Source organism: Dermacentor silvarum, chromosome 1 (genome assembly GCF_013339745.2).
Source record: "Dermacentor silvarum isolate Dsil-2018 chromosome 1, BIME_Dsil_1.4, whole genome shotgun sequence".
NCBI lineage: Eukaryota > Metazoa > Arthropoda > Arachnida > Ixodida > Ixodidae > Dermacentor > Dermacentor silvarum.
The window spans coordinates 165263134-165275610 of record NC_051154.1 but is presented as its reverse complement, the minus strand read 5'-3'; the positions used below and the strand labels follow the sequence as shown (position 1 = coordinate 165275610).

The following is a 12477-nucleotide window of genomic DNA, read 5'->3' as shown; positions in this document are numbered from 1 at the left end:
ATGAGACATTTATTTAGATAATATTTAGAGACGAAATGAACAAAAGACGTGGTGGTACTATAGTAGTCTCCAGTTAAGTCAAACCTTTGGATGTGCTGAAGAGCTTGGGTGGTTTTCCATATGTGCAAAGAAAGAAAGCTTCAGTTAACACGAAACCCTTTGTGTTTCAGTTATCCCAAAGTTTCATGCAGGCCACCTACAATGATGTGGCAAATCGAAGCAACTGCAGCTCTAAAGGTGCCTTGTATTGGCCCCGCATGGTTGTTGTGAAACACAGTTAAAAAGAAATCAATTGTAGGGAGACAGTTCTTAGGACATTAAAAGGGCTGTGAGAGCAGTCACAATCATGCTGCAACACTAGGAAGGGAGAAGACAACAGAGAGAAAATAAAACAGGGCTTAGAAATTCAAGCATGTGAGCTCAGATCGCTGGCTGCGATCATAAAAAGGACCAAAATGGCATGCGATGCAGCTAATGGGGTTCCAAGTTCTGTTATTATATAGTTCTTACAAAAGCATGATGGCACAAGAGGATTAATGAGTAGCATGAGACCACATGTCAGATTTTGTGCCCAGCAAACCGATTTTGCTCAATAAAAGCAGTTAATATCACAGAACAGGCTCAGGCAAACTGAGGTTTGTGAAGGCACTACTTCCAGTCAACCAGAGAAAAACTGGGTGTTTTAGCATAACAAAACTGTTTCACTGTCACTGTCATGGCCACTTGCTGATTGCATGTACTGGCTAGTCTGCATCACGTGTGCACCTGGGAGGGGTGGTATGAAATAGCTGGCACACACAATACTGCAAACAGCTGGCATGGCAAGAGTAATGATAATATGGCCTCACTGTGCTAACACATCCTAATAGCTGTCATTTTTTGGTATCATATTTCTTTTGTGAAACAAACTGAACAATTTATTCAAATACTGAAAGGTGTTTGTGTAGCTGTACTTAAGATAAGACAAAGTTTTTGTAACCATACTTAACTATAGTGCAAAAAGGCAGAGCACAAGAGGAGAAAAAGTGCACATGCCACTGATTTTTATTTAAGCTCATGGTTTCCTAATAAAAATTCATTTGTAAATGTAGCGGTAGTGTGTGTCTTCTCTTCTGCTTTGTCTTTTTGCGCTACAGTTAATGGTCAACCTATACTAACTCACTCAATTTTATGTTTTTGCTGAAGTATTTGTGATCTCTTCAGGTTGGCTTAACGGGAACCTACTACATACAGTCTGGCCGGTAACACTAACAGATTGATACTATATTGGCATGATGACCTCTGACTCTCTTTACAAAATGTCCCAACTACATCACAGGCCACACTTGCAAAGTTCATCACTCTCACCTGTAAGTAACCTTGTTATCCTTTGGTTTGGTGAAGTGTTCAGCTCACAGCTGTACCGACCAGAGTCCAATGGCTGTACATTGCTAATCCTCAGGACCCAGTTATTGTGCTCTGCGTTTGAATGAAATTCAGAGTCATGAACTAGATGAGTACATGATAAGAAACAGTTAAGTTGCAAGCACAATTAATCTTACCTATACCCACAACACACGGCCATTTTTAAACTTTTTAAATGTGATTAATGCATAAAGTGTGTATGAGCACAGGATAATTGAAATCATGCATGCTGGAAAATTATATATAGCAGTGCTCAACCTGCATCAACTTAACCACACTTGAAAGTATCCATGTGGCAAAAGTATTCTGTTAAGGTTCTCGGTGGATGGGGACGTTTTATAAAAGTTCAAATATGAATACAGGTGAAAACAATTAGTCTATAGCACCATGTTCCATTTAAGTTAATATAACAATGTAGTTTATTTTTTGTCTTCTTTCAAGCATCCAAACTGACCAATACTACACAAAATGATGTTTAGCAGTTCTTAGCTTACCGTAATAGCAGTACCTAATTCTTTCATGCAGTATATAGGTCGAATTTCACTTGGTCTTATGAAGACCAAAAATGTTTGCATCTAGATCCCATCAAAATGTTTGCCCTTATGATTGAAGACCAAAAATGTTAACGATTTTCTCAGTACAGTGCAGTCCACTCATACTAGTGTTGAAGCTACAAAACACAGTCATTATGATCATAAATTATTTATCTAGGCTGATCTTATACATATCACTACACATTGTAGTAGAAAAAGTTCATCACTATAACTGACCGCTATTATAAGCGGCATCATGAAGCGGTGTCTACACTGTATGCAGTTTGTTTTTACCTGGATTATGTAAGATGGATATCCTGGGATCACCAATGACACGCACATTGCCTGCTGTCAGCACAGCTCCCTTGTCACGATCAGAAACTCTTCTCCATAGTACCTGTTCAAAAAAAAAATTTTTTTTTTCATCAGCAAATAAAAAGGGGGGAAAATGGGGTTAAAGGGACCCTGAACTACTTTTTATCGAAGTGGAAAAATATGCTATTTCAGAAATACTTTGCCGCAATAAGTACTTCAATGTGTTTAGCAGAAACGGAGTTATTGGCAATCAAACACGGCTTTCGCTGTGCTCCCCTTCCTCCCTCAATGTCTTGCACTGCGAAGGCTACGGCGGTGTGTGGTGTGCTCGCAACGCTCCACCTTCTAAATGTCACCGTGGCGTGCAGTTTAAATTTTATTTTGGATGTTAACGTAGACGCCACGACTTCCGATTTTGGTGCCTATGACGCGCTATACGTAAGCCAAACATGTTTGTCCTCAGTGAGCTGCAGTGCGCTTGGCCAGTGGACTTGTGGCAGCACCCTGCGTCGGCCACAGTACCTACGCTGCGTAGCTGACTGCAGCTACCAATAGCAGCTGCGTATGGGAATCCACTTTATTATGAAATAAAGCGTCCAGAAGACAGTGAGGAGCAGGCTTCTGTTTGAAAAGAGAGCATTTGAGAAAAAGGTGACTTCACGCTCCACTTGTGAGCTCCACGCACCGCGTATGACAGCAAAACTTGGCTGAGATGTTCACAGCAGCGTATGCTACCCGCAGACTATGCTATTTCACCAAGCCCGAGGGGCGGTTCAGGGCCCCTTTAAGCAACCCTGTGCAGCAACTGTTTCTATGACAGGGTATATTAATCCCTTACTGTGTAGTTTGCTTGGTCTTTTACTACGCAATCAATCAGTGCTTCATCTCCTTTTACTGCAAGCACTGGCTCTAGAGGTGTGTCTTGTAAACTTGGACCTGCATGAATGCAAAACAAAGCAATAATTCACTTAGCAAGATGGCACAGATAACATGAAAAAGTATTCTTGTGCCTGCAGAGCACATCTTCAAGAGCAACACAAGAAAAGCAACAACATTAGAACTGCCACCCTGCAAGAACACACACAATTTCGAGCTGCTTAACTAACCCTCCAATACTACAGTATCAGCATATGCTAAAGAGACTTTTTGAATAAGTGCCTCTTGCAAGGCAAGTTCGGAAAAAGTCCTTGCTGCACAGAATGCATCTGCCCAATGAACAGAGGGCTGAAAGCCTAAACAAGGTGAAATATATGCACAAAGTTTGCTACAACCACTGAAACAATTGCTTAGATGGTCAAAGAAGTCTTATCACTATGTGCATAAAAAACAATGAGTAACGACAAAAATAGTTGCAAAAAATCACGTTAACACTAGCAAGTTCTTATTCTCCCATCTAAATTTTGTGCATTTAGCCGGGTGTAACAAGTGCATGGTGCAATATTTTCAGCTCACCTACTTTTGAAAGACTGGAGTCATGCAGTTTAGAAGCGGTTAGTAATCTGAATTATATATATATATATATATATATATATATATATATATATATAACATTTCATATTCTTTTGCAATGCATTGCCGTCAAAACTGACAGCATACTTTGCAAGATGAATTGGCAAAACACCAGCTGGTGGTGACACAAGTGTCAGTTTATTGTAACAATAATAATAAAAAAGAAAGCAACCAGGACGGGCAAACTACTCATTCGTGCCCGCAGCGCACACAAGCTACCACCAACGGAAACAAAGATCGTCACTTTTCAGCGTTGGTCCCGCCACCTTCCGTCAGACCGTAGTCAGACTTCACATCTAAAGGTATATTTCCAGGCGGCGCGACAAAGTATCCTTCCTCAGTCACTTTAGCGTTCTTGAGAATTCCCTCGGCACAACACTCGATCGGGACGTCGGGCCGCAACCGCAGAGGCATGTTCTCCAAAGGAGTCACCATCGGAGCCACACCCGTCGTGTCAACGTTCATTATGACACTGGCGAATTTGACGGCTTCTTCAAGACGCGTCACAGCCTCGGCGTTACTGAAGTCAACTAAGGACAGCCGCTCGAGTAATTCCACCGTGCTTTGGTCCAAGCTGATCGCTTCACTGGCTTGCACTGCTTTCGGCAGCGGCTCAGACGGTACTACACAGCCACCGCCGCCGTTGCTGCATAATGCTCGCTTCCTGTAATGGCCACTGTTCCGAGTAGCAAAAGCCGCATACGATCGAAGTGCCGAGACTCGAAGCATTTCAAGCAACAGCGACAACACCAAGAACACTTGATTTCGCTTTCGAATCCCGGCGGCGAGGAGCTGCGTAACCACAATGCAAACAGGTGCTTTTAATAATTTATCCACATTATTATCGGAAACTGGTTAGAACTTGATAAAACAAAGGTCATTTACCACCACCAGTTCCTGTTAAAAACAAACCAATCGAACACATTCCGAGTTCTAGACACGAAAGATAACACACCCGCGAAAGCCTCCCTACCCGCAACTACAGTGTCGCGACGAGCCAACGAGACCCAGGCGCAAGCAGATTGGCTCGGATTGGATATAGGATACAACACAAGGTTGCTCGCTCGCCGTTCACTCTCGCGTCAAAGCTAGCATCTGTTTCCGTTTCGCGGTCGAGGAGGTAGCGACGTGCTGTCGGGTGACATATAGCAGACGATGCCATGTCGCGAACTAGTTTTGTTCGTTCAAAAACCAAACAAAACAAAAGCGCACTTTCTCGGTCGCCTATTCCGGGCTCATTTCTGCTTCCAAAGCAATGCTAGATACCTACAGAAGGAGACAAATTACGCCGCCTTATCGGCCTTGAGACTTTTGTGCGTAGGTGTCGCGTGCGATCAAGGAAGCCAAACGCTGCGTCGACTTGTCTCCGCAAAGGGACTCGTTCCTGTTTGCAGACGCGCAGGGACATACGCACTGAGCGTGGAATTCGCGTGTAACTACGTAGGAGAAAGAGCAGCTGGCGCTCACAAGAGTGACATTTCCTGGAAAGCTGCGTCGTTCTCCTCGACGCTCGCGGCGAACGCGGCAGTGCGCGACCAAGGACACAGTTTGCGCGACATGTGCGCAGTTTACATGTCATACGGGCCTTTGAAGGCATCCATTCCTGAACGCTTTTTCCCTAACGAATAAAAGTGCTCTCCTGTGCTTTTCTATCTCTCTCGCTCGCTGTTTGTATTCGGGTGTGCCAAGCTTAGATGTATGCAGAACGAGATGCAGAACGAAACAAAACAAGTCACTTTTAATAATAATAATAATAATAATAATAATAATAATAATAATAATAATAATAATAATAATAATAATAATAATAATAATAATAATAATTATTATTATTATTATTATTATTATTATTATTATTATTATTATTATTATTATTATTATTATTATTATTATTTCCACTAAAAAAAGGGGGGTAGAGGAGGAAAAGGAAGAGGGGGATCGCCCGGGGTGGCGTGGCAGATAGCGCCTGCCAGCCAGGGGAAGGGGGTGTAGTCCTTTGTCTTTACTAGGCATGCTGCGGCAGTTACAGTAAACATTCGAAACGAGCAAAAAACCCAAAAGCAATATTGCGCGATATATAGGTGTCATGTTACTCTTAGTTTCATACTCTACCTAACGCGCTCCGTGGCAATCTAAAAGCGACAGTCATGTCCATATAGCTATACCAACACCCCCCTCCCCCCTTTTTTTTGGGGGAGGGGGGGGGGGGGTCAGCCGCCAGCAACCCTATGGTTACACTGTTACACTCTAAGAAAAGTTTGCCTACTTTGGGGCTTATCTTCCCCACAAACATTAAGCGTGCCTTTCCTTTCTTTAACGCTGCGCGCCCGGTACTTCCAGGTCACGAACGGCATGCGCGTTATCATCGTGACGTGGCATTCTCGATAGGAAAATTGCGAGCGCAGAGTGTTAAAGGAAATGCACGCAAAATAGATGACGATTACCGTTTGTAGACAAACCCAAAAAATTCACCGACGATTACGATACTCCGTAATGCGAAATTTGAGCGCAGCTGTACACGTGTTTTCATTTCGCGATATATGGCTGGCGCGGACAACCAGTCTCGTGCAGCTAAAACCCCTATATAGTAAAAGTACCGCCATCTACTCTCTCCTCCGCCATCTCCTCCCTTAAAACGCGTTTTTTTTTTTTCTTTACTTTTTGCTTGCGAAAGCAAGTCGACGGTGGCGCCCCTCGAAAGCCCCCGTTCAAGCTTTCAGGCCGGGCGCGCGCCGCCGCCGCCGGCGACGGCGGCTGCGCAGAGTGACTTTCAACATGGCTCTGATATGAAGAAGTGAAAGCGCGCGCTATCATCGTCCTATCGGATATACAGGATAGAGAAAAGCGGCGTTGTTCAAAGGATGGCGATACTTTTCCGAAGGTATATATAGGGACTGTACGTGCAGCACGTTGCCAGCGCTTCCTCTATTTTTTCAATGCCAGTGCAATCGCTCGCTCCGCAATGGGCGCCGTTGGTTCCCCTTAGTTCAGTGAGTTGCCGTGATGTGACGCTACCCAGAGGTTACGACTAAAACCCCTAGAAAAAAACTAAAGTAGCGCCAACCGCGCCCCTTCGGCTCTGCCTCCTCTCCTGGCAGCTGGAGCAGCGCCTCTAGGGTGTCCACCAAGGAGGTTTAAAAAAATGCTGGAGTGGCAGCCCCCGTAGTTTCTTACCAGCACAGGTGAAGCCACAGTTTGCCTATACTTCTACTCTGAAAGAGGGCTGTGACAGCTGAAATCTGATAGCAGCTCACGTCCTTTTGGTCAGTTATTGCAAATGCTACGCTAATTTGAAATTAAAAGCTCGAACCTTTCGCTTAATATATTACCTTTGGATGTGTATTAATATCATGATGTGTCATAAAATTTGAAACTAACTTAAGGCTTTCTTCTGAAACCAGTGACAGAAAGGAAGACGTCCAACGATATCTGCACGGCTAAATTATCCACCTAAAAACAGCACCGAGTGGGAAGAAAGTGCTTCGTATATTCCCCGCTATTTCCTATAACGTTATTGCTTGCCTATGGTAATATGGCGGCGATCCGGCTTCACTTTTGAGACGGCAGCTCCACTCCAGCATTTTTTTTTTTAACATAGAGTTTCACAGTGTGAAACTTTATGTTTTTAAACCTCCTTGGTGTCCACAAGGAAACTACGAACGCGAGAGCCGCAAACACGCCCGGGCGCGTCCGGGCTCGACTGGCGCGCGTTCGCTAGTGCGGGTCGGCATCCCGAAACGCGCAGAGCCACCGTGCAAATAGATTCAGACGGTCACCAAAGCTAAGAAAGACGCCATGCCCCGACCAAGTAAACAAGAAAAAAAAAAAGAAAGAAAAAAGAGCGGACACTCAAGGTGGCGCTTTCTCGACTTCTAAAAACATCGTGAGTCACGTTTGAAACCACAGAGTTATTATACTGACTCTAGAGGAAAAGCGGGGCGAAAAAAGTGGGAGCCCCATAGGCGCCGCCATGTTGCTACGACTCATTCTTGTAACGCTAAGAATATTCAAAATATTGTGCAAGGACAAGCACTTACGTAAGCCTGGACAACGTTTGAAGTTTATTCCGTATATTTTTCAGAAAATTTTGATGTAAAATTTACGACTTCTAAAAGGCTGCGTTTGCAGGCGCGTAGCTAGATGGCGCTACCATACTGACGGAGGCTCGAGGTCGCGTTGATTGCGCGCTTCGTCCAAATCGCATCTGGTCGTCTGCGCCCGCGCGCCTGCACAGAGTAGCAACATGGCGGCGCCCTTGCGGTTCCAGATTTCAATACATGGGCACTATGGGGAGCGTTTCCTATAGAGTAGGTTATATTAACTTTATCTTTGAAACCGTACGATTTCTCAGCGCCACCGAGCTTACCCGGATGTCCATTTCCAGTGCAGCGTCAACGCTGAGCGCGTCTGCATGCGAACGCGCTCGCGTCCGGCCCTGCTTGCTTGCGGGGATGGTTTTTCCCTGTACAAGCGTTTACTTGACTTAAATCTTCTATCAAGCACTTCCATGACACGGTGTACCCCTAAAATAGTGAACAAGTCGTAACCACACTATCGGCATAAAGTTCTCAGTTTAAAAAGTGAGTGAGTGAGTAAAAACTTTACTGAATAAAGAGCATAAACAAAATACCTTTCTTTTTCAGGGGTTTTATGTCATGCATCTAAACACAATGCGAGCACTTCTGTTTATTGGCTGATTGAATACCGCATATTTTTACACTTTCAGGCACGACACAAATCACGCCCCTTGTTTCTAAAATATTCCATTGCGTACTCAACGTTACCTTTTCGCATTTTCCCTTCTCTTGAACCTCTCCCAATACACCGCTGCGAACCACACTAGAGTAACTCTAAACCACACTGCCCTGCAGCGCCGTAGCGGGATAATTGCACAACCCCATCTTTCCCGCCAAGCGCCACACTCGACAGGCTTCGCACCTCAACTAACTTGATTTACAATCTACAGAACGCCCGTGAGAGGAGGTACCTGCACATTGACACGAATGGCGCTACTTCAGTTTTTTCCAGGGGCTTTAGGTACGACTGTACGACTGCTCGCGTCACGCGCGCGTCTGAGCGCGCGCCGCTGCCGTTCCGAACGGTGGAGATGCGATAGACGTTTCACGCGTCTGTCAGGATTAGTTCCTCTGACTTCCATCGTGAGGCGCCACCCAGAGGGTACTCTCCCCAACGACCGTAAAGCAGGCGCGAACGCTAGCCGACGGGGGATAGGAAAGGACGATCGGAGAGGGTGGTGAATGGTTGGATCGGCCTATATATAGAGTGATCGGCCGCATCTGGCTGGCATTGAAAAAAATATGAGGCGCTGACGTTGCAATGAGAGCGAAGCGTGGCGCGACTGCCTCGCTGATCAGGAGATCGCGAAAGGCAGCGCGTGGGTGACGCGTGGACGCGATTCACAGCAGCCGCCGAAGACAGACCTCCGCTCATGCAACGCTTTGTTTCCATACAGACGACGCGCGCTATTCTGGCGCCATCTCGTAGCCATGGTCGCCGCAGAGCCCATCTTGCACGGCACTACGTTTTTCTTCTCACGCTTTCGCCATACCCTCCTCCGCTTTCCACCTCATAGTTCTGCTGCACCCTCCTCCTTCCTACGCTTTCCTCATCGAGCTTTCTTCGCTATCGCCGTCTTTCATCCGCGCTCCGCGTTCACTCTTTCATCCTTCGCTGTGCTCGTTCGCTCGGTTACGAGGGACGCCGAGGGCACGGCGTAAGATATTCTTTAGGTGAGGACACTCGCGAGACGCGATCGACCACATAAAGTAGCAGCGGCGCGCGTCCGTCGGCCCGGTGACGGCAGCGGATACCTATCGGCGGGACGACGCAACTTCAAGACAGAGAATTTTTTTGTTGGCTTAATCTCCCGTTGGTATAGCAACCGGCGCTTCACGGGAAATACGAAATGATTGAGTGACGCGCGAAAGTAGGTCCCCGTGGTGAGGGGACAGCGTGGGGAAGAGGGCATGCGCGCGCTCCTTGTCCGCGCAAGCTCTCGCCTGCGTTCTAACTGAAATTGCGTCATTCCGACGATAGGTATCCGCTGCCGTCACCGGGCCAATATACGCGCGCCCTCGCTACTTTATCTGGTCGATCGCGTCTCGCAAGCAAGCCTAGAAGTGTCTCCACCTAAAGAGTATATATCTCCGTGGCCGAGGGACGACGTTCGCCGAAGGAACGGGCGCTCCGCTCCAAAAGGGTGTGACATTTAGACAGTTTTAGCAGAGCGCCGCTTACGCTCTGCTCCGCTCAGATTTCACGCTCTCAGGTACTGCAGGGAACTGCGTAGATTTCGCATTTAATAAGCGCGTCTTGCCGAGACGCGAGCGACGCACTATCAACTCGGCTGCAAAACGACGAAAAGGCCAAGGCCGGTATTTTGTAGCACTGCCTTTCCGGGGATAACGCCTTTTCGCGCTTATCGCGCTTTGTCAGTGGTCAGAGCGACGGTCCGCTCGCGTTATCAACGGGATCAGCCGGCCGTGAGCGGTGGATGATAAGACTAGGAAGGAATAAGTCATAAGGCATCGCTACAAAATACCGGCCCAAGTAGACACGCTGTCACGCTCCGCTCAGTCGGCTTTGTAGCGGAGCGAGGGATGCGGTCTTGGTCCCGCTGCCGGTATGAGCGTTGTGCGCAAGCGCAATAGCGTTCCCGCTAAGCGGTTGTAAGGCATTTGCTAGCATATGCCGGTCTGAGCGGAGCGGACAGCAAGCGCTCAGCCAAAACACTCTATTTTGTTGAGCGGGTGCACTTAAAGTCCCTATATAAGAAAAGTACCGCCATCCTTTGATAAACGCCGCTTCCCTCTCTCCTGTATCTCCGATTGGACGATGATAACGCGCGCTTTTCACTTCTTTATATTTTCTTTTTTTCCGCCTCAGAGCCATGTTGAAAGTCCTCTGCGCAGCCGCTGTCGCCGGCGGCGGCGGCGGCGCGCGCCCTGCCTGAAAGCTTCAACGTGGACTTTCTAGGTGCGCCACCGTCGACTTGGCTTTCGCAAGCAAAAAGTAAAGAAAAAAAGCAAGCACTTTAGGAGAGGAGGCGGCAGAGGAAAGAGTAGATGGCGGTACTTTTCTTATATAGGGACTTTAGGTGCACTCACTCTTGAAGAAGTTTGCACCCTTTGAGATTGGGGCTTATCTTGTCCCACAACAATAATCGCCATCCATCTTGCGTGCCTTTCCTTTCTTTAACGTTGCGCGCCCGGTACTTCCAGGTCACGAACGACATGCGCGTTATTATTGTGACATGGCATTCTTGACAGGAAATAGAGTGAGCGCAGAGTGTTAAAGGAAATGCACGCAGTATAGATGACGATTATCGTTTGGAGACAAGATAAGGCCAAAAGGGTGTAATTTTTGTTTAGTGTATACACTCACTTTTAGAAATGTTTGCACCCAAAAGTAACTGGAACAGAATGCATTTCGGCGGACACATTGAAAATTATTACCGCGGAACTGGTGAAGTCCTGAGAATTCGTTCCAAGCGGATACACCTTGCGAGCTCACTGGCTATATAATTCGTGGATTGAAATATGTGCCGTAAGTTAATTAATTAACAAGTTATTAGCATAATTATGTTAATTATTCAATCAAGCATTTTGATTTCTGGTAAAAGTAATGGCCGCCTCTTCGAGTAATTAACTTAGGTCAAGGGTTGGAATTGTGCTATCAGATCCACAGGCAATGTTTAAAAATGTTGTGCAGCTAGAAAAAAAAAAAAAAAAAAAACCTACATAGGGTGTTCCAGCTAACGTTAGCCAAGCTGTTTAGCTAAACAAAATAAAAGAAGAACACGGTGCAAGATCCGATTTTAAGACTTGATTGTGTTCGGTCGTCATACACAGTAGGCGTTATAATTGCATCTTGCAACGTGTTTATTAAATATTTTGTCTCGTCGAACAGCTTGGCTAACGTTAGTCTGGACATACACTACGCATGCGTGTCCAATCTGCTCGGCGGACTGCGCCCCCAGGCCGCGCTGTATACGGTGTAGCAAGTCTGCCCGCTTGACGAAAGCGCTCGCCATCAGTTCGTCCGTGCACGCGGGAACGAGTTCTCACTGCGTAATCTGCCCCTGGACGTTCGAGCACGCGCGTGCAGCCCAGCCCACGACGCACATGCAAAACGGTCCGCTTCCGGAACAGGGAAACTACGCGTGGCGTGTACACTGCGCGCTCACCGGCGGCGCTGAGCGGGGTGGCGAACACCAGTGCTACCAGGAGGCGGGGCACGCAGACTTGCATGGCGGGGATTCTAGGCGCGCATCAAGCGGGGCGGCTCCGATCACTCTCCTGTCGCCCTGTCCCGGAGGAGTCTTGTTTGCCTGCAAGAGAGAGAGAAAAAAAGGGGGAAGCAACCAGAGAGAAAGTTAGTCAGGTTTCGAAGCCACTCAAGTTCATATAATTTATTATTACCGTTATTATTATTATTATTATTATTATTATTATTATTATTATTATTATTATTATTATTATTATTATTATTATTATTATTATGCTGGTACAAAAACATTTAGGGGTGGCGAGGGGTGGGGGTACGCGCTCTGTGTGCCCCTCCTGGTCCAGGGTAAAGCCCCTGCATCTTTACCTGCATCCACGCGCCAGCGCCGCTGGTCGGCAAAAACTTGTATAGAGGGGCTTTAGTCCAGGGTACTGCGCAATTAGAACTGTAGCGCAGATTCGAACGTCGG

The 12477-nt window shown here is 46.6% G+C and overlaps 1 protein-coding gene across 3 annotated transcripts in view; it reads right to left on the bottom strand.

Moving 5' to 3' along the window:
• The window catches only part of LOC119436359 (Ig-like and fibronectin type-III domain-containing protein 1), a 225299-nt gene that overhangs the window by 45014 nt on the left and 167808 nt on the right, over positions 1 to 12477 (bottom strand). For all 3 annotated transcript variants that reach the window (XM_049657148.1, XM_049657152.1, XM_049657156.1), the window contains 4 exons: positions 11968 to 12111; positions 3091 to 3188; positions 2232 to 2334; positions 1348 to 1458 (listed from right to left, as the gene is read on the bottom strand). In XM_049657148.1, the coding sequence (XP_049513105.1) occupies positions 1348 to 1458; positions 2232 to 2334; positions 3091 to 3188; positions 11968 to 12031 (376 nt within the window). In that variant the 5' untranslated portion in view covers positions 12032 to 12111. The remainder of the gene's footprint in view (positions 1 to 1347; positions 1459 to 2231; positions 2335 to 3090; positions 3189 to 11967; positions 12112 to 12477) is intronic.